Raw genomic sequence first — 22,998 nt, 5'->3', positions numbered from 1 at the left:
AGTATATTACATTTTAGCTAAGTATTTATTGTTGGCCATAAATTCTTTTGTATGAAAAATTGGAACATTAAAAATATTACATGAAAACTTATGGAATTGTAATGATGAATAATTAATATAAATGTTTATAACAATAATAAAACAATTGAATTATATTCTGTATTTATCTTATTTTGTCACAAGGTTTAAGAGTACTGTAAATAAGCTACAATAATATCAACTAATAAATAAATAAATTTGAAATTCCTGATTAACTTTTGCTTAATACTAACAAATCTTTCAGTATTAAGGTCAGGGTCTTGGAAAAATCCTCTGTTGGAATTAATGAATTTTATTTTAAGCTACACGTGCATATCAATTACAAGAGCTTTCCACAGTGGGATGAGCAGCAGCAGCAGATCTTCTAAAATTGACTATTTTTCAAGGAACATATTTAATATTAAAGGATTTTTTTGAGTTTTTAAATATTACAATCTGTTTTAAAACATGCCTATAATATTGAATTGTTTCTGATAATATACTTTCCAAAGCACAAAAGGCAAGTTAAATTACATATGAAACTACATCTTGGGGTATAAAAAACCCTACTTTTATTGCCATGTTTATCATTACATAGTTCTTATCTAATTAAATTCACATATTAATGATTCAGCAATAAAATGGCAGCACGTGTAAATAAATTACTTAAATGAAATTATGGTGTGAATATTCCAGTTACTATCACTATCTGAAAATAAAGAAAAAGCAAGATCGTGTGCCAGGCCAACATCAATTCTTGTTTAAACATAAAAACTTGAACTTAAAATAACAAGACAGAATGTCCTTGTTAAAATAAAATTGTTCTTGTCAAAATATTATACTATGTCATCTTGAAGCTTTATTGAAATAATTAGATTTATATCAGAGCTTCTGCAGAGTTAACATTTTGTATAATTGACTTAAATACACAAACCAACTAGTTAAAAAACTTCATTAAATAATAGATGCACAATTCACCCTGATCCAGCAAGGTTCTCATAGACTGGGCATCCTTTGTACTCTGATCTCCTGTTCACAAAAAGGTGTTATGAAATGTAGCAAAGAGATTATACCAAATTCTGTCAAACCAGAAACAATCAACTTTGTCAAGCTAAAGGCTACAATTGACATTGAGTAATATGCCAGAGTTTACTTCATTAATAAAGTAAAACAGATTCAATTTGCTAAAACAGATTCAATTTATATGCAAACTGAATTAACAAATTAATTGAATACAGTTAATATAATTATTTCCATGTATTTAATTTTAAAAAAATCTTTGTGCCACATTGACAATTTTATTGATGGGCATTTTTCAAAGAGCTGTGGGACTCATGCAGACTGGAAAACGTAGGGTTCTGTCTTCCATATTAAGAAAAGTCTGCATTCAGCCTGAACCAATGTTTCTTTATTGACAGGATAGAATGAATGAACCTTAGCTTCTCTGCATAATTGTCAAATGTGGACTGCTTTACTCTTTTTGTCTCCATGGGAAATCTAAAATTCTACATGGCACAAGCTACATTGGGGTTAGTTTGAAAATGAACTACACCACTTCTGTGATAACTTTCTCCAATGAGGGCTACAGGTCAAATTGGTAGGAAATTCTATATGTTTTTCTGATGCATCTGGAACACACAACAATGCTAAGTGAAAATAATTGTATGCTCATTAAAGGTTATGTTGCAAATGACCTTAAACAGAATTTTAAAAGTAGCCTTGGAGAGAACATTGGACATGATAATGTTCACCATATTTTCATCATATCAGTACTCTGAAGAGTCAGTATTTATAGGAAGCTGTGTTATGGCAGAACTATTTATAATTTAACTGAATTTTACCTACTTTATCAGTAATGACTCATCAAGATCTTGGGAGATTTATTTATAGCACCTGTTACTTGATCTTTTTAACTGAAGACTCCAGAGATTGAATGTAGCCTTATATGCATCTTGTGCATTGCTATCTGTCACTGATGTATGGCTCGTCTCCTAATAGACTCAATCCTTCTTAAGCCTAATGAAATCAATGGACTAAAAACACAACAGTATTGGCACTGTCCTTCTCTGTATAGTTGCAATGATATGCTTGGAATTGTCTTGTCAACAGAGAATAAACAAAACGTAGCTTCTAAAGCTTGGAAATATACAATCATTAAAGATAGGGAGAATAGAGAGTAAAACAAAATGTACACAAAGAAAACAAATCCATAGACAGAATTCAAAAGAACAATAAGGTTTTTAACTAATACATTGCTAAAAGAATGTATTCCTTTACTCTTTATTTAGTTGCTTATTATAAAAATATATTAAATACACATCTACAATATTTTTCTCCTGTTCCATTCTGTTGAAAATATATATTCCCACTGAGTGATAAAACAGGAAATAAGTATTTTTATACTGTAGCTAGATTAATGAAGAGTAATGTGTATCATTTCAGCCATCTGAATGGAAAGGTATAGATCTACCTGTGTGAAGAACTGTACTGACAGTTATTTTAAAAATTGAGTGATTACATATAAATAGAGAGCTTCTAGTCCCATATCAATGTAGGTGTGTGGGTGTAAGTGTGTGTATATATAAACACACAAACACATGCACACACATATAACATACACTTATCTTCCACATATTTACTTAAAAGTAAGGACATTGACCAGTAGCTTCAGATACAGGTAGTCCTTAAGTTATGAACCTTCATTCAGTGACTGCTCAATGTTATGGCAGCACTGAATGAAGGGAGATATCACTGGTCCCCCAAGTTATAGCTGTTGCAGAACTCTTGCAGATATGTGACCAAAATGTGGCACCTGGCAGCTTGCCAGCACTTACGACTGCAGGAGTGTTTCAATTCCTGCTTCCCCTACCTACCTGTCTCCATCTATGCCTTTTGGCTCCTTGCCATCCATGCCACATGCTAGCTAACCGTTGCTCTCTTGCTTCCACCACTGACCACACATGCCCAGCTGCTGGCTGCATGAGGCTTTTTTTCCCAGGTCACACACTGCAGTTCCCTCGCAAGACCTGGAGAAGATGGACCTGTGGCAGCAGATGCCTCATGAAGGGCCAGAGTGGACCTGCCTCATCAGCGGCAACAGAAAAAAACTGGAAAAGTTCAGCTGGGACTGTGGAGTGACAGTGGCCTTGGAGTACAACTGTGGCTGGGACTGAGCTGAAATACCCCAGGATGGCTGCAGCTTGTACCACACTGTTGCTCCTGGGACTTCCCCGGGCACAGTGGCTTTGTATTGTACTGTTGGGATGGCCGAGGCTTTGAGAGGGAGCTCAACTTTGTATTGTGCTGCAGATGAGGGGCCTTTTGCGGATCTAGAGTTGCCCTTGAAGAAGCACTTGAGTGCAGAGTGGCAAGCAGCCCCAGAACCATTAAGTTCTGGGTTTTTTGCTGCCCTGAAAGGCAGAGTGCAGGGCATCTAAAAGGGCAGAGATAAAGGGAGTCCCTTACTTTACTGAGATTCAGGGCTGGGACGGACCAAACCTAGAATGGCTTAGATTGGGATGGATCCCAGGCTATCAACCAGTGGAATTTAATTAACGATAGCAATGGGAGTGCCATTATTGCTAACAATAGCAATGGGAGTGCTATTGGGGGAGTGCTATGGGGGTGCTATTATTGATTGCTGTTAATAAGTGAACTGGTTATACAATGTCATGCTTTATGGTCACATTGCAATGGAAGCAATGGAACTTCTGATACCATTTGTGATAATAAATCAAGGACTACCTGTATTATTAATTTGGCCATCCCTACACTCCCCCCACCCCCATGCATAGCATTCTGAATCTTGCTGGTGCTTGTTATGATCAAGGAAGAATTTGCCCAAAAGGAATTACTGGGAATTTGAAATGAATATGCATTTAGTGTTGGATTAGAGGATGGGGGCATCATTTCAGATGAATTCAACATTCAAATACGAGAGGGAGAGGGGAAGAGGGACTGACATTATTTTAAGAGTAGCCATTATGTTCAACAACAACAATTCAAATAGCTATAAAATGCTATCAGTGCAGGCCAGAGCATTGTCTTTTCCTTTGTTTAGTGAAGGGATTGCTGCTTTTGCCAGTGACTTTTCTTGGCAGTTGGCTTTTGGCACATCACTATTGTTCAAATAGCCTTTTCCAAAGACATAGTTCCTTGATTGATAACTTAAAGCTAGTCATATCGAGACTGTTTATCTAGCTAGCCAGTATTTCATGTACAGTTGCATGCTTCATAACTTCAACCATAACAAGAACTGTGGCAAGATGCTGTCTTTGTGGGATTAGCAGCTGCCCAGGCAAAGCTTATATATTTTTAGAAGGTTGCTTGTTTGTGTAAACTAGCCTTAGTCCATATATGTTAACAAAATATAATACAATAAAGTTGCCAAAAAACAACAACAACAACAACCAAAAACCAGCCCTATTAGAAAAGCCTAGGAATGAAATTAATCTTGGCAGGCAAATTGAAAAGCCAAAGAAAAAGGAAAGATTTTTTCTATACATGAGGCTATATTTTTAAATATAAAATATAATTTATATGGCTTTTCCCTTAATAAAGAGCAAACCCACCACAATCATTACAATGATCATTTTTCATAAACAGTATTGAAATGCATAAAATAACATGTTACTTCCAAGCTAGCAAACCTGATGTACCTATACATAATAATGCATGTATAATGGTAACTGAAAGATGCTAAAATCCGGACTATTAGCATCTATTTCTGTAAATACATGGGCAATAAAAGAAATATACATATTGATTCCATTTCATGTCTTTAAAAATAGCTTTTGTTTGCATTTTAGGGGCTTAAGTTTAAGAAAAAGATACCCCAGTCTAATTTACAAGCAGGTTATATAGTCCTGAAATAATAAAACATTTTCATGGGAAGTCAATAAGTGTTTACTGAAATTAGACAAAAAGGCTTGACGCAAGATACCTTTTAAGCACTTCTAATTTTGAATGGAATGAAGAACCAACGTAGTATAGTGGTTAGGGGCACCAGGAGATAGTGAGTTCCAGTTCTCCCTGGGGCACAAAGTGCTAGGTGACCTTGAGCCAGTCACTCTCTGTCAACCCTAGAAAAAAGGAGCTGGCAAAGTCCTTCTGAAATTGCCAAGAAAACTGCAAGAGCCTATGTAGTTGCCAGAAGTAAGACTGGCTCAAAAGCACCTGCCCCCAAACCCACTCTCGTTCCCTTATAGGGCTAGGGCATCTTAAGTCTTCCTTGTATAGGCTAGTCATATCCATTCTTGAATTATAAATGAGAAATTTGCTATAAATGTTTTTACACTATTACTTATATGCAATTTGTGCATGGCTTTTAGAGCACGCAGATGTACTCATTTTTTATATTGGAACAGAACTTATTCCATGCAAAGATGGAATGATATAGCCAAATTAGATCTAGGTAATTTTTGTAAGAGATACAGATAACATCATTCAGAAATATGACATGGCTACTAAAGTTTATAGCTCATATCTGGCTTAAGAAAGATATCTGTTGAAGTGTCTATTTATGAGCATCAATTCCTATATGGCCTCATTTACTAATCAAATAATAGCATCATTAATGATGCTATTTCTTTTTTTATTTTGAAACAGATATTTTGCCCATTGGCCAAAGCTCAGGATGACCTGAAAGTAATGTAGTAATTAGAATGTTGATCCATTTGTATTCATTGGAAAATTTGGAAACATTTCCATGATTGAAAAGTATCAGAATTAAACTGATATTTTTCACAATGGTTTCAAGAAAAATACCATTTTTCTTGGTTTAACAAACAGCTAACCTGAAGAAGTTAAATATGTCACAATGAATGGCTTAAAGACATTTTTTTCTTAAGTGTAATAGCAATTTCTTATATTTTCTCATGTTAAATATATATTTATAAAGTCTACATAACTGCACTGTGTAAAATCACTGGTACTTATCATGGATTTTATGTTGCTTAAAACGTATTTTTGGACTTTGCTCCGTGTTGTGGAAGCATACTGAATAGACACTTAGACATGAATAATAATGAAACTAGCCAATGGTTAAATTTGTTTGTACTCTATGTACTCTAAACTTTCTAAGAGAAATCTGATGTTCAAAGAAATGCATTTAAACACTTGGCATCATTAAAAATGTGATGATGACCTTTGCCAATAATTCACTTTATCTGTTTATACAAATATTCTGTAAACATCTCTCTGCATAAAATTTCACTATAAACTTTTAATTGTTCATTTTGGCCAAGAATTTTTATGCTTTCATTCCAGCATATTAGTTGTCATAAACTAAATATAATAATCACAAAATAAATGTAGTAATAAAACCCTAAATTTGGGATTTGGTAAGCAATAAAATAAATACATGTGTCAAGTTCTTTTCTTGATTGCACATTTTATATTGGAAGCTAAAGTGTCACAAAACATGAAAATAAATGTCTATCATTATTGTTGTCAGTATTATTATTTAGTAATTAACCATAAAATTCTAATACAACAAGAAGGTAGCAATTCCAAGCCAAGAAAGCCTTCACTTTCAAAAAAAAAATTGATGAAAGTTTTCTGAATACTTTACTGTTATATAAAGTTATACATCCATGCCAAGTTATTCAACATCATATAGCAATAGTCTTTTATTAGGGGCCAGGATGTTACCATCAGTTCATTGAGGATGGAACTATGTAATGTAAGTAAAAATTCCAAGCTGGAAGAGTTAACATAAATATTTGTGTTTATAGTATGAAGAAGACATTTCAGTTTTTGAAGCTGGGAAGAAAAGGAGTGACAGTATTTTCCATTTTAGAAACGCTGAGGCACAAAACACAGTTGCTTTTAGAATTTTCATACATGAAATCCTTTGTCTTGTATGTGCATCATGTGTAACCGTAAAGTCTGTAAACTGCTCACTATTCGTCTCTGATGTCCAATAAGAGCAACTCCAATTCTTCTAATGTCACTGCAAGATAAATGTAATGTTGGAAAATATTGGGTGAAGTACAGAAAATATAAAAACAAATTGTTCCAAGCTGAAATATTCAATATATTAAACCTGAAATATTGAATATAATTCCAATATATTATACTATATTTTGTTCTTCTTCTTGAAAACTATTAGAAAATGGATACTGGATATTATACATATTGAGTAACTGGATTTGAAATGTACTGAAAGTTTGCATTTTTTATTCTGGCAAGACTAAAATGCAAATTTTCATTACATTTCAAATCCAGTTACTATTTTTTTATGGGGAATAAATATTTGTTGATTTAACCCATGCCTGCCATTTTGTGATGTATCCTTGCACTTTCTAAAATTCCAATCTTAACCACTGCCATATAAAAATTACATATCCTAATAAATAATGTACTTACTCAATACTCATTCTTGAAACAAGATCCATAGATGTGTACCCTGCTGCCATGAAATTAGCTTTATATTGGCCCATTTTTATTGAGTCCAGCCAATCACTGACTGATACAAAGAAGGGATATTCTATAATTTCACCAGGTGAATCTGGCATTCTGTGAAAAGAACAATATATTATTGATTTAGTAGATTAGTTGTCCATAGGTTTATTCTATAATATTGCTTACACAACAACGATCTCTTTGAAAAGTTCTTAAAAGGGAACCATTTTCCCCAATATCATCACAAAAAATCACCATAAAAATACAAAAGAAAACCTTGATAAACTTTAAAAAATATAACAACTTGAAATAAAATGCTTTGGACTGACAAAAGAAAAACTGAACTATTTTGCCACAATCATAAAGGATCTACTTTGTATAAAGGTGAAATATTTACAGAAAAGAATACTTTAAGCTAACAATTAAGCTTATATGTTGGGCTGTATATGCATTGGGATCAGTGGTGGGGTTCAATTTTTTTTATTACTGGTTCTGTGGCGTGTCTTGGTGGGCGTGGCAGGAAAAGGATACTGTAAAATCTCCAGTCACAGGTGGTATTTGCCGGTTCTCTGAACTACTTAAAATTTCTGCTACTGGTTCTCCAGAACTGGTCAGAACCTGCTGAATACCACCTCTGATTGGGATGCTGTGTCATCCAGGGCTAGAGGGACTGTTACATAAATGAAGAAAATAGATTCAGCTAAATCTCAATATAAACTAGAAATTAGCATTTCTTAGTCAGTGAAAACAAGTGACCCTGAAAAGCTCTGGGAATTTTCACAAGACAATAATCATAACCAGACCTCCAACTCAACTATGAAACACTAACAGGAAAGAAAAATAAAGATTTTAGAATGGCTTTCAAACTCTTGAAACTTGAATAGTATTGACAATCTTTTGGAAGATGTTAAACATGCAGCACATGCAAAGAAAGCTGAGAATAGTTTTGAGGTAGAAGAATTCTACAAGTTAAAGCCTTGAAAAAAATCTATGTGACAGAATAAAGAAGAATTGAAGAAAAATCAAATTCTATGACAATATTTGACTGAATTAAAAATTAAGACTGTTAGAAGTAAAGAAAAGAATATAAAGTTTGTTTATTGGTCAAGGTTAAGATAAGATCCCACCCCGCTTCCTTCCACAATATTCTGGCAATCTTTTATGAACATTTTACTCCAGGATTGAAAAAAATCGTTTTATGGATTTGTTTATAGATAGTGGATGGGATATTGGGTAAAAAGATATCTGTTTAATCTTACAGTGAGTAAAGAATTATTACATTTGTTTATATTTGTGATGAAGTCTGGAAATCACTTCTATATAATACTTCTCTTCTTTTTCTTTATTACATTTTTCTTTTTTCCTGCATGTTTTCTTTATTACATCGTTTTCTCTTTCTCTAAATTTAGTTTGTATTGTTTTTTATTACTGTAATTAAAATTATTAATAAAATATATTTAAAAAATTCTGCCAGGGGAAAATTTCAACAGGAAGTCAGCAGGCTACAACGATTGTTTGGAAGCTATTATTTCTATCCAAGAGACATTACAAAGTACTGACTGAAAAGGTGCACTTTCCATGTACACTACTTTCTTATTTTTGAGAAAAGGTTCTATATGAAGTGGGCAGATCCTATCCACGAGCGATACAATTGCCATGACCACTACCATGTGCCTCATTTGAAAATAAAAAGGCTAAATTTAGGATCAGATGGAAAACATCCCTTCCACAATCAGTACATATAAATCTGATATTAGCTAGCATTATTATTATTATTATTACTATTTTCATTATCAATGATCCAAATAAAAGGATATAAAACATATAAAAAGGTAATACTGAGATGTACAGTATGTGATGATGTGTTTTAATCATAGCAACACAGAAGTTAGCCAAAGTGCTGGAAGAGCAAGGAGTAGAATCACAAAGTATAATAGAAACTTGTCTAATAAAGGTCTGGGGATATTCTGTCATAGAGCAAAAAATAAGACAATTCCACATGTCTGTATAGAAATTACAATGCAGCATAAGAATAAGGGAAACAAAGTGAAATAGCTTCAGTCTTCTCTGAATCACAACAGCCGACATATTTGGATAAGGGGATTTTGGAGTAAGTGCCCAGTTAGGAGTGTTGATGGTCTCACATTATGCAATGCTCGAAAGAAGTTCTTCCTGAAGCTGAAGAAGATCAGACTTCAACATTTGGCTGCTACATGTTTGGCCTTAGCTCCTGGCTGAAGATAGTGGAGGACAGTTAATAAGGAACCTTTGAAACAATATTGAGGTATAAAGAAATGTGCATTAAAGCTTTTGTGACTTTATTAATTTACACACACACACAACTAGTACAAGGAATTTCCTCATGAAGTTTTCCATAGACTTTGAATGAATGTGAGAAGTTACAGGACGAACAGACCGCTCAAGTCTATCTGACATGATAGAGGAAACAAAAAGAAATGATGATGAAAAAAAATCTCTAGTTTAATGCAGAAACAAATCATTATGGTTCTTACATTAGTACATCCTCCACTAAAGTATGAAGAGAGCTTGGGTTTCGTATCAATTTGTCTAAGAAGCTGACGATGTCTGTAAACTTCGGCCGATGGCTTCTTTCCTTTTGCCAGCAATGAAGCATTAGTTGATGGAGGGCAGCCGGGCAGCCCATGGGAGCTGGAAGCCTATATCCTTCTTCAATGGACAGAATGACCTGTGTAGAAAGTGGGAGAGGATATTTATTTATTTAATTATTTATCAAAGTTGTATCCTGTCCATCTCTCCAAATAAGAATCGTAAATTTAAAATTCAGTTAAAATAAAACCAAGCAGGATAGAGAGGGAGGGAGCAAAGTGCATCTGGGGGGAGGTGGGGTGTTTTCTACCCCATTATTTACCTCCAAAGTGTCACACCCATTGGGACCACAGACTAGTTTGCACAGGGGTGTCAAACTCAATTTCATTCAGGGTTGCATCAAGATTGTGTCTGACCTTGGGGGATGTGGATGGATGTGGCCAGGGTGGGCATGGTCAGCTCAACATCACTTATGTTGGGGGCAACTATGATGGTCCAGGTGGGGCTGAGGGGGTCCATTGTCTGCAGTGGAAGAAGGTGAGACCAGGGAGAGCACCAAACCCTTGTCCTCCTGAGGAGCCTTGCTGTCCCTTTCAGGCTACATGGAGGACACCTGGATGGTGACACAGACTGTCCAGAGCCCTAGGCAGTGCTCAGCCCAGTCCTCAAGCTCTCAGGGCACTGGGACCCCACAACTGAGCCCAGCTTTGCTTCCCCAAGGGCTTGCCTGGCCCTGCTTACATCCTCCTTGCGGCTGCTGTTGCTGCACTCACTCTCCTTGGCCAGGTTGCTCATGGTGTGTGCAGGAGGGCAAAGTGTGTGGGTCAGAGGGAGGCCCACTCCCTCTCCATGCAAGGAGACCCGACTTTGTAACCAAAGCATATTCAGCAATAGGATGGGAGACCACCAGGAGACATTGGGAGGAGAGAACAAGGGCATGGCAAAAGGGCAGCAGGGCTGCTGGTGGCCAAGTGTTGAGGCAGGACTTTTATTCCTTTCTCCCTTCCTTCCATTTCTTCTTTTTCCTTCCCTTTTCCTTCTCCTTTCTTCTTCCTTCCCCTCTTTCTTATTCCTTCATTGTTCTCTTCCAATCTTTCCTTCTTTTTCTTTGTCTTTCTTCTTTCCCTTTCTCCTTTCCTTTCTCTTCTTGGTTGCTCAAATGCAAAAGTAGAAACATTTCTCCTTTTGTTTTGCTTTTAGTTTGTTTTGCTAGCTCTCTGCCAGCCAAAATGGAGCCTTGGTCCAGTTTTTGTCCTGGATGGCCTCCTGAAATCCTCTGCCAGCGAAAACAGAGCCTGCAGTCTCTCTTTTCACTGGCAGAGGACTGCAAGAGGCTTTCCAGGCTAAAAAAGGGGCCCAGGGAGCCTCATGTGCCCCTCATCTCCATTTTTGCTGGCAGAGGCATTGCTGTTTATAGGGTAGCCCTGCAGGCCAGATCTAAGCACCCCACAGGCTGGATTTGACCCATGGGCCTTGAGTTTGACACCCCCGAATTAGCACAACTATATCTTTCAAAAGTAGGCCCAGTGGGAGTAGATCTGACCTTGGGTCCAGAGGGTGGAAGCCATAGCAGTAAAGGCTCTTTTTCTGGATCTTACTCGATGGAGTGATATTGTTTTGTTGTTTTCAAATGAAAGCTACATCCAGTATGTAGAACCATAAAGTGTACTGAGTTCTATAAAGGACAATTTATTAAATGTTGTATGATAGATTCTTGTATCACATATCATACTAAATTATGCTTCACTGAATAAACAACAATCTGCTAGATTCATACTACATTTAGTATATTACATTTATAGCCCGCCTTTATTTTGTGCAGGTAACAGATAACAGATAATCAGAGTTGGAAGGGACCTTGTAGGTCATCTAGTCCAACCACCGCCCAAGTGGGAGACCCTACACCATTTCTAACAAATGGCAGTCCAATCTCTTCTTGAAAGTCTCAAGTAATGACGCTCCCCCAACTTCTGAGGGCAAGGCGTTCCATTGGTTGATTGCTCTCACTGTCAGAAAGTTTCTCCTTATTTCCACGTTAAATCTCTCCTTGTTCAGTTTCCATCCATTATTCCTTGTCTGGCCTATAGGCGCTTTAGAAAATAACTTGATCCCTTCCTCTCTGTGGCAGCTCCTCAAATATTGGAAGACTGCTATCATGTCTCTCCTGGTCCTTCTCTTTACTAGACTAACCAAGCCCAGTTCCTGTAACCGTTCTTCATATGTTTTAGTGTCCAGTGCCCTAATCATCCTGGTTGCTCTTCTCTGTACCTTTTCTAGAGTCTCAACATCTTTTTTGTAATGTGGTGAACTATTGTAATGTGCAATTCAAGATGTAACCCTCACCCAGCCAGCTTTCCCACCTTACTTTTGTTAAACCAAAACAAACTACACAGAAGTTTTGGCAAGGGTTCTCAAACTTTAGGTCACCTATGGCTTAATAATACTTTTTAAATTTGATCAAGCTTGCTCAGACAAAGCGAGTGTGCTATCAAAATTATGAGATTTGCTCCTCATTTGCACTTGATACTTGTCATGCCAGAATAGTGGAGAAACATTGTAATGTATAGATTAAAATTTAGGTATTAAAAAATAAGTGGTATATTTCTTTTTTGCCCTCAATTTTATTGAGTGTGTGAGAATCAGACAAATTCATTTATCATTTACCACAATGTTTGAGAACCATTTGCTTATGGCTAGGCCCAAAAAGGAAACTCTGCTGATGTACTGTATATTATATGCTATGCGTAGTCCTTGGGTTAGCACCATTCATTCAGTCACTTTTAAAGTTGCAACAGTGCTGAACTACTGGTACTTATGACAGGTCCTTGTAGTTCTGGTCATTGCAGCATCCCCACACTCATATAATGATTTCAATGTTCCCTTCAATTGGGAAGCCAATAGGAAGTTGAAAGTTTTAATTGCATGAGATTCTCACTTACCAGTGGCAAGTGGCAGTGCTGGAACTGCAGTTGTTAAATGATGCAGTCTCATGGTATTGTGTTTTACAATCCCCACTTGCTAAATAATCATACTAAAAGAGATTGCAGTAGAAATGGACAATGAAGAAGAATTTTGCTTCTATTGTGAAACTTTTGCTTGGCTTCAATTATGTTTCTCCCCAGCTATTAATCTTTCATGTCAATACTAAGAATACTAAATAATTTGCCTATAGAAATAGAATTTCAATGTTACTTGTTCCATGGCAATTTTAATTAAATTAGTTGCAGTTAGTAGTAATCAGTGGGGAATCAAATTTTATTTTCCACTTTCTAGCAATATGTTGTAGTAACAATGATTCCTATGCATGTTTATTCTAAAGGCAAGTCTTATTCAGTAGGACTTATTACTAGGTGAGCTCATGATGATTGTAGGGTTTTGGGTTTTTTTTTTCCCAATAGCAATGGAATAAATGCATCCCAAAAACAATAATCTGTAACAACTAGTTAAAACTTACATCCTGATTAGACATCTCCCAGTATGGTCTTTCTCCATATGACATTACTTCCCACATGACAATTCCATAACTCCATGCATCGCTTGCAGAAGAAAATTTCCTGTAGGCTATAGCTTCAGGAGCAGTCCATCTTATTGGTATTTTTCCACCCTGAAAATATACATTGAAAAATTCTCAGTATTTAAAACTAGCAAAAAATACTCTCCACTGAATAATCCTACAAACATATTAAAATAAATGAAATTCATAACTGCTGATAGAAACATAAACATTCTGTTATAGTTCATGTATTAACATAATATTGCTTTTGTAATGTTGTATCATAATTGAAAACGAAATGCATTTTGGTTCTTTAAGGCACTTAATATTGTTAACCATATTCAGACTGAGTAGGTGGCAAATTGTCTTCACTTTGATCATGAAAATCATTACTGTTTTCTTTGTATTCAAAATATGATGCAGAATAAATCCTTCTGAAATAAAGTTTGTTCGCTAATACTATATTTATCTGAAATATATTGTGGCTCATCTATACTTTGTAGTTATTATTTTCATAACACATTTGGCTTCCACTTTTGTAAACATTGTTCTAAACTATGCACCTTGGTTAAATTCAAGTCTAAACCATTTCTGCTTGTAAATCATGTTTGCTAAATGAGGGTTGCAAATGTTACTACCACAAAGTAATACACTAGCTTTCATGTAATTGGTTGTAAAAATCTGCCAATGATACATTACATTAGTTATTTTTTAACAGTAATCAAAATATAATTTTTGTTATCTTAAATATTAATTTATTTATTGAAGAATAAGTTTTGAATCCAAATCCAGATAGTGTCAAAATGCACTCAAAATGCATGCATTAAAGTTTGTAATGTAATATATTTGCTAAGTAAATTTTGTTAAGTAAACGAATGTTTTGTGATTTTTCTGTTTCAATTCATTTTTTAAAAATATTTTTGAATTTATTCCGTTAATCTTCACAATTATTTCAATTCAAAAGAACAAAAAAAGCAGCTAGTCATATGGTCTCACAAGAACATTGGCACTGTTTAAATATCTATGATAGATATAAGAGAAAACAGTTAAAACTGGGAAAAGAATTATTATGGGCACATGCTAAATAAAAAGACATTATTTATTATTATTACTGTATTGCCAGCAATATCTGAAGTTTCTTTAGATTTTAATTCTTTTTCCTTTTTCCCATTCCTGCCTTTTCCCCATTTCTCAAAATGTAAATTCTAATTCATATATTTCTTTATTTTTAAATAGAAGCATTGCACCAGTATCCTTGTTTCTAAATTAATTCTGATAATTTTTCCAATTAAATTAAAAAAAAATGAAATGAAAGAGATCAAGAGACTCTAAAATAGAGAAAACTAATAGTATAAAGGCATTTAATTGCTTGCAAAGTTCTAAAATCTCCATACTAATACCATGTTTGAGGCATACATTCTTCTCCAATGCCAGTTATGTTATTCCATATGTAGTTTTCTAACCTAATTTTGAGGGTAAGTGTTCTGTATTAGCATTCTTGGAAAAACCGCACCCTGATTGGCCCACCTGAACTGAAGCCCGATTGGCTGACTGACTGGCCGGGATTGGAGCGCTAGGAACCTACCGCGATTGGCCGAGCCGATCGCGGGAAATTCGAAGCGCTGCCATTGGCCGCCGAGCCGCCGGCCGGCTGTATAAAGCCAAGCGGTTTTACACAGTTGCTTTTGTCCATAACCAGAGCTGAATAAAAAGAGCTGAATGTTCACTAAGTGTCTCGCCTCTTTTGTGACCCGATCCCGGATCTAACACTGGCGACGAAGGTGGGATTGTGAGGCGAGGACCAACTAGCACGTGGCACCGGTGACCAGCGCCTACAAGATGGCCAGTACCGTGCCACCCGCTCCATTCGACCCAGCGACCGAAGACTGGGAGTCCTATATTGACCGCTTCCAGATGTTTCTGGAATGCAGTAACCTCAAGGACGCCAACGGCCAGAGGAAGCGGGCAGTATTCCTAACGCACTGCGGGGCCGCGGTGTTCAAAATGGCCAAGGCACTCGCGAGGCCCGCAGACGTTAAGGAGATGGATTGGGCTGATCTCGAGCCCATCCTGCGCCGCCATTACGCCCCCACCGTGCCGATCCTCATCCGCAGGTATGATTTCTACCGCCGGGACCAGCGCGAAGGCGAGTCCATCAGCGATTTTGTGGCCCAGCTGCGGAACATGGGAGGCCCCTGCGAGTTCCCCGAGCTGGACCAAGCAATCCGGGACCGACTCGTCCTCGGACTCCGAGACCCCGTGCTGCAGAGCCGGCTGATGGCCAAAGGCAACATCTCCCTCGCCGATGCCCTCGCCGAGGCCACCGCCGCCGAGGCCACCCGCCAGTCCGCAGCACGGATGAGACAAACCAACGCGCCGGAACGGCCACCCACCAATGAGGCGACCCCAGCCGCCGCGAAGCCCCGGGACACCAGCCAGCGGGAGACGACCGCACACCATGGCGACCTCGAATCCCAGCCTGATACCGAGGATGAGGACGAGGAGATACATCGGTTGCAGACCGAACGTGATCGCCGAGACCACCGGAGTCGTAAGTCGGGGTTCCGGTGCGCCGGTTGCGGCGGCGATCACCCCCACTCCAAATGCCGTTTCCTCGACGCCATTTGCAGGCATTGTGAGAAGCGGGGGCACATCGCCAAGGTGTGCCGAAACAAGAAGAGCTACAGCCCGCAGCGCCGAGGCGACAGCCCACGACGACGGGACGGCACCCCACCCAGACACCGAGACCGACCCGCGGAGAGCCGGTGGAGCCGCAACAACCGGAGCCGACGACTCAGCGAGGCGCAGCGGCGCGAAGAAACCCATCAGACGGTCGTCATCGGCCATTCATCAACCACCGACGCCCGGAAGGTACACGTGGCCTTGAGCATCGAGGACCGGCCCTGCGAGATGGAGGTGGACTCCGGGTCCTTCCTCTCAATGGTCTCATGGCGCACAATCAAGCGCCTGGTCCCGACCATCCGCCGCAACGAGCTGGACGACCAGAAGCTAATCCTGAAAGACTACCAGGGAAATCGCATCCCTGTAGTTGGCATCGGGCACTTCAAGGTAACGTTCAAGAACCACACTGACGTCCTGCCGCTCACGATAGTGGACCGGGACCGCCCCAGCCTGCTCGGCCTACAATGGTTCGCCCCGCTCGGCATCGAAGTAACCGGCATCCACCGCACGGACACGGCCGACTGGGAAGCGACCCTCGTGAGGGATTTCCAGGAAGTTTTCGACAACTCGTTAGGCAAGTACCGTGGGCCCCCTATATCGTTCAACCTTAACCCCAATGTCTCCCCTATCCGCCTAAAGCCCCGGCGAGTGCCTTTTGCGCTCAAACCAAAAATCGACGAGCAACTAGACAAGCTCGTCGCACAGGGGGTGCTTGAACCCATCGACCATGCCCGTTGGGAGACGCCCATAGTCACCCCTATCAAGCCCGATGGCTCCATTAGAATATGCGGGGACTATAAGGCCACCCTTAATCACGCGCTACAGCAAAGCGCCTACCCCGTCCCAGTGGTGCAGCACCTCCTGCACTCACTGGGGGGAGGCCGGGTCTTCGCAAAACTCGACTTGGCTCAAGCCTACCAGCAACTGCCGGTCGACGCGGAGACAGCAGAAGCGCAAACGATTGTCACACACCGGGGGGCTTTTCGTTGCAACCGACTCCAATTCGGAGTCAGCGTCGCCCCGGGAGTCTTCCAAAGCCTCATGGAGAGGCTCCTCCAGGGCATCAAAGGGGTGGTTCCCTACTTTGACGACGTGCTGATCGCAGCCGCCGACAGAGAACAATTGGAGATCCGTTTAAGGGCGGTGCTTAACAAATTCAAAAACGCTGGCCTTAAAGTCAAAAGGGACAAATGTCAACTACACACCGAGAGGGTCGAGTTCCTGGGCTACCTTCTGGACCGGCACGGAATACACCCGACCGGGAAGAAACTCAGGGCCATCAAGGAAGCCCCCACACCGACCAACAAGGCGGAGCTACAAGCATTTCTGGGGTACTTAACTTTTACAATGTTTTCCTACCCCAAAAGGCGACCGCGGCGGAACCCCTACACCGGCTACTCGATAAGGCGGCCACCTGGACCTGGGGGAAGCGGGAAGAGACTGCGTTCCAACGAACCAAGGACTTGCTAACATCAGACGCGGTTTTGATTCAGTACAGCGAAACCCTCCCGCTCTCGGTAACATGCGACGCCTCACCCTTCGGTATAGGAGCAGTCCTCAGCCACACCCTACCCGACGGGACGGAAGTACCCATCGCCTTCTTCTCCCGGACACTAGAAAAACCGGAAAGAAACTACAGTCAACTAGACAAAGAAGCCCTCGCCATCGTCGCTGGAGTTAAAAGGTTCCACGAATACCTTTACGGCAGGAACTTCTCAATCATAACGGACCACAAGCCCCTGCTCGGAATACTCGCAGGGAACAAGGCCACCCCGAACATCCTATCGCCCCGGATGACAAGGTGGTCCGAATTCCTTGCAGCATACTCCTACGAGCTGTCACACCGACCCGGTAAGGCCATCCTACACGCAGACGCACTAAGCCGGGCACCGCTACCGAACGTAGATGACGACCCGGCACCCACAACGACGACCCTACAGATCGAGACCATGCCGTGCCCGCTCTTAACCGCGCCAGACATTGCCCATGAAACAAATAAAGACAAACGGCTGGCGCGGGTACTGAGCTGGGTAGAGCGGGGATGGCCAGAAGTTGAAGGTAACGAATATTTCAAACCCTTCAGAAACCGCCAAACTGAGCTGTTCTCACAAAAGGGCTGCATTCTCTGGGGCGACCGGGTGGTCATACCGGAAACACTGCGAGACAGAGTGTTGGCATTGCTGCACGAGGGACACCCAGGGGTCGTCAAGATGAAAGCCCTGGCCAGGAGCTATGCTTGGTGGCCGGGGATGGACAAACAAATAGAAACTTGGGTCGCCGGGTGCAGCAAGTGCCAAGAGTCAAGAGCCAACCCCCCCGCCGCCCCGATCCGGGAGTGGGAAACCCCGAGAGGACCATGGTCGCGATTGCACATAGACTTCGCCGGACCAACCAAGGGGTATACATTCCTCATCACCGTAGACGCTTACTCCAACTGGTTGGAAGTAAGCACCATGAGAACAACAACGACTGAGGCGGTCATCGACAAGCTCAACAGACTCTTCGCAACGCACGGTTACCGGACGTCATAGTGTCGGACAACGGGCCCCAGTTCACGGCAATACTGTTTGAGAAATACCTGGCCGAACGGGGCATCAGACACGCCCTAACCTCGACGGCTCACCCGGCGGCGAATGGTAGGGCGGAACGAATGGTCCAATACACAAAAAAGGCCATTCAGAAAATCGAAACCGGCGACATCCAGGAAAAAATAAACAAACTACTGTTTATACAACACATCACGCCAAGCACAACAACGAACAAGAGCCCAGCGGAACTGCTGATGGGGAGGAAACTAAGATCCCCATTAGACCGCCTACACCCCACCTACAACCCAGAGAAACCCCCGGACTCCTCCAGCCGGTACCGGACATTCAACATCGGGGATGCCGTCTACGCGAAAAACTTCACGGGAGACCCCCTCTGGGTACCCGCACAAATCACGCAGGTAACTGGACCCCGATCATACAGACTACAAACAACAGACGGGAGGAGCTGGAAGCGGCACATCGACCAGCTACGGTCCAGACTAGCCCACAACACCCCCATCGACCCAGCAACAACGGCGGCCCAAGAAAGCAGAGAGGGAGGGGAAGCCTCAACCACCAACCCAGAAACCAACAAAAGACCGGAACCAACCAGGACACACACCCCAGCGCAAGCCGGACACCACCCACCAGATGACAGCAACGACCAAGCAAACCAACCAGACTCACCTACAGACCTCGACGCGTCGCAGACGGGTTTTTCACCTGGGAGGTGCAGCCAAGCCAGCTCAACCAGCCCGGAAAAACCGAGCGGGAGCAACAGAAACCACAACTCGACCGGCCCAGGAGACTCGGACGGGAGTTGCGGCGCCAGGCCCGGCTCACCTCACCAGGCAGTTCCATCGACGGAGTGGAGAGCGGCGCGGAGCCCGTCCGAACCGGCCAGCGACCTCGCACAGACTGAGCCGCGCAAGTCAACCAGGCAAACTCGAAGCCCCGCCTACCTGCGCGACTACGTCACGACGCGGCGTCAGACGAAACCATGAGGGGAGGGGTGTTCTGTATTAGCATTCTTGGAAAAACCGCACCCTGATTGGCCCACCTGAACTGAAGCCCGATTGGCTGACTGACTGGCCGGGATTGGAGCGCTAGGAACCTACCGCGATTGGCCGAGCCGATCGCGGGAAATTCGAAGCGCTGCCATTGGCCGCCGAGCCGCCGGCCGGCTGTATAAAGCCAAGCGGTTTTACACAGTTGCTTTTGTCCATAACCAGAGCTGAATAAAAAGAGCTGAATGTTCACTAAGCGTCTCGCCTCTTTTGTGACCCGATCCCGGATCTAACAGTTAATTCAAAATTCTAATAGCAATTTATTTATTTTTTTAAAAAACCCACATTTCTCTAAAATGTTATCTGGTTTATTGAATACTATATGATTCTCTTGTAGAGTAAAAGAATAGAAACGAAAATTGCAAACATTCATTTAGAGAATTCTATAAAGATACATCTATATATGGCACTTTAGCCATTATACTCATAATGGCTAAAATTTTATTTTTAATATTTCTTAGATGATTATTTCTTTTGTAAACCCATAAGATGAACAGGAATGGAAAATTTCATTACTCAATTACTTTTTGTAAGGTATATTTTTATGCAAAAAAAAACCTGTTATCCTTTTTATACATACATACGGTAAGTAAAAATATGAAACTAAGTAATAGTGAATATTAATAGTGAATATTACTATGAATAATAGAAGGATGTATTTGTTTCTGCACAGTTAAAATAATATTTATAGTGTTTGATGAAACTAGTAAAACAACTTCAGCCCTACTATGCTTCTCTTTATAATAACATTGATATCAATAAAATTATATTTATTAAAATTTGTTGTTTACAGGTGCTCTATCATCACATAAAAATAAATATGCCTTTTTACTAATATGAAACTTATACATCAGATCATCCAAAAGGTCACTTTCCTCATAGGCTGATTATCTAAGGCAAAGCAATTTTTCTCATCTTTAACTATGTTGCAGCTGAACATCATTTCTTAAATTTATAATAAGTCCAAGGAAATGCAAATTTCAGTTTTCTGTATAACATAGCAGTAATTGTACTAATCTAGTTATAGCACTAGAAACTGTATTCATCTGCTGTTTCCTGGGTTTTTCTTGATTTTTCAACTAGAAAAGGTGTACTGTAGGCTGCCACAATGGTTCAATTCACAATGAATTCAGGCATCACTTTAACCCAAAATGTGATATTTGGGTTTGGGTTCACATGTACAAATTGAGCCACTTTAGAACTCAATATCTGGCCAGTGTTACTTATTCAACAACTACTATGAAAGCAGACTATGTATTAGTGTGAACAGAATATAACAGACATTGTACAAATAATAGCAAACTTAAAGTTTGGAATGGAATGAAGAAGTTCATAAACATAAGATTAATGAGTGACATGGGATTGGATAAAAAGCCTGCTACCCATTCACCAATGAAGGAAACTTTCAAGTTCTTAATCTCTGGAAAAGCAATAATTGCACCCATATTCACCCACTATTTTGTTATAATGTTGTCAATATAAAACAGTTTGTTAACAACTAGAGAATCTTTAATACTTTTATTTAAGTATATGGTACTGCCTCCCATTTTAAGCTTTTTGGGTGCCATCTGTCCAATTTAGGAAAAGACTACAATTTATAGTGCTTTGTGTCTATGTTTGCCCAGTATACTAAGGAAAAGAAAGAGTTAATGAGATTGTGTCTTTGTGTTTGTGTGTGTGTAAGATTTACCATTTTCTTTTGCCAGTTGCACATGACTTGTTAACTAGAACCTGAACTTCAATATGGTATTCACATCCCAGGAAACTGCTACTTTAGGCATGTGGAAAGAAAGAAAGAAAGAAAGAAAGAAAGAAAGAAAGAAAGAAAGAAAGAAAGAAAGAAAGAAAGAAAGGAAGAAAGGAAGAAAGAAAGAAAAACTTATACATTCTTTTCTTCTCTGCCTTTTCTCTTGGAGAATTTACAAATCAGAAAAGGCTCTCAGACTTATAATTGCTTTGCTTTCTGTTTACATCATTCTATAGTTTGCATAAGACATCTTTAAATAAAAATACATGGACAGAGACTAGCACCAATTTTCAGACTGTGTGTCAAATCATTGGATGATTTGGACCTAGATTATGCTATGAGTATGCCCATAAATACCGTGAGCCCTATAGGTTTGGTACATAATGTCGCTGTTTGGAATATGATTTGGACTGAGAGTGAGCAAGCAAGATTAATAGCTTGTCTTGACAGAATAAGCACATGCTCTCTACATTTCAAATGTGACCAACAGTAAAAACATTCAAAAATACCTGCTTTACAAGTTATTCACTTATTCATTTTGTGTACCTTATTATGTTAGCACTAATACTGAATAAAAGATTGACACTAATTATGAGCAGTATACCCATATCATGGATTTTCTGTAAATATGACATTTATGATTTTTTTGAATTAAGTTGTATCTTGTGTATCCCCTAAGAAATATGTGGTCATATCTCAGTCCGTCCTCAAAGCAGCCGGTTTAATGATTGGTCCAAAATCCATGATGACCTAGAGACTTAAACCTGTTTTTCATTTTGTTACTGTTTCTTCAATTCCTTGGAAAGAAAAAAGCTTGAAAAATAATTATTTAGTAACTTTCCTTGGTATAAGCATCTGGAATATTTAATTTGTTATATACTTTCTTTTATGTGCTATTCTTTTAATGTGTGCTAGATACTTAGCCTTAAATTTCCCTACTGAATAACTCAGGCAAATTCTTGTTTGATGGGGTAGGGAATAGCTAATACTTTGAAGATAGGGTCAAGTTCTAGAAGGATCTTAACAGATTTGACCTTTGTGCTCTATTCAACAAGATGTAGTACAGTGCTGAGAAAAGTAAGATCCTACCAAGTGCATAGGTATAGAGTAGGTGGAACCTAGCTCAACTGTAGTAACTGTGAGAGGGATCTAGGTGTTCTAGTGGACCATAACTTAAGTATGAGCCAGCAGTGCATTGCAGCTGTGAAAAAGTCAATGCAATCCTAGGATGCATCAACAGAGGGATAGTATTGAGACAATAAAAAGTGAAAGAACTGCTTTAAATCATGTTGGTGAGATCATGCTTGGAATATTTATGCAGTTCTGGTCACCATGATACCACCTCCAAAAGGTTGAGACCTTGGAAAGTATGCATAGAAGAACAACAAATATAGTAAAATGTCTAAATTGTATGACAAATAGTTAAAGAACCTACGTATGACTAGCCTATCAAAAAGAAGGATCAGAAGGAATGTGATAACTGGTTTCCAG

The 22,998-nt window shown here is 39.9% G+C and overlaps 1 protein-coding gene across 1 annotated transcript in view; it reads right to left on the bottom strand.

The window, feature by feature from the left end:
• Nucleotides 1–261: 261 nt before the first annotated feature.
• Nucleotides 262–22,998, bottom strand: part of EPHA6 (EPH receptor A6) — a 449,967-nt gene continuing 427,230 nt past the window's right edge. Inside the window, exons 15-18 of the mRNA XM_026700746.2 lie at nt 13,445–13,594; nt 9,936–10,129; nt 7,387–7,536; nt 262–6,970 (exon numbers count right to left, since the gene is read on the bottom strand). Of these exons, the coding sequence (XP_026556531.1) occupies nt 6,856–6,970; nt 7,387–7,536; nt 9,936–10,129; nt 13,445–13,594 (609 nt within the window). The 3' untranslated portion in view covers nt 262–6,855. The remainder of the gene's footprint in view (nt 6,971–7,386; nt 7,537–9,935; nt 10,130–13,444; nt 13,595–22,998) is intronic.

The sequence above is a fragment of the Pseudonaja textilis genome, chromosome 7, assembly GCF_049901715.1.
Source record: "Pseudonaja textilis isolate UNSWEBS1 chromosome 7, rPseTex1.2, whole genome shotgun sequence".
NCBI classification, from domain to species: domain Eukaryota; kingdom Metazoa; phylum Chordata; class Lepidosauria; order Squamata; family Elapidae; genus Pseudonaja; species Pseudonaja textilis.
Note: the sequence above shows the minus strand (reverse complement) of the source record. Positions and strands in the feature narration are given on the sequence as shown.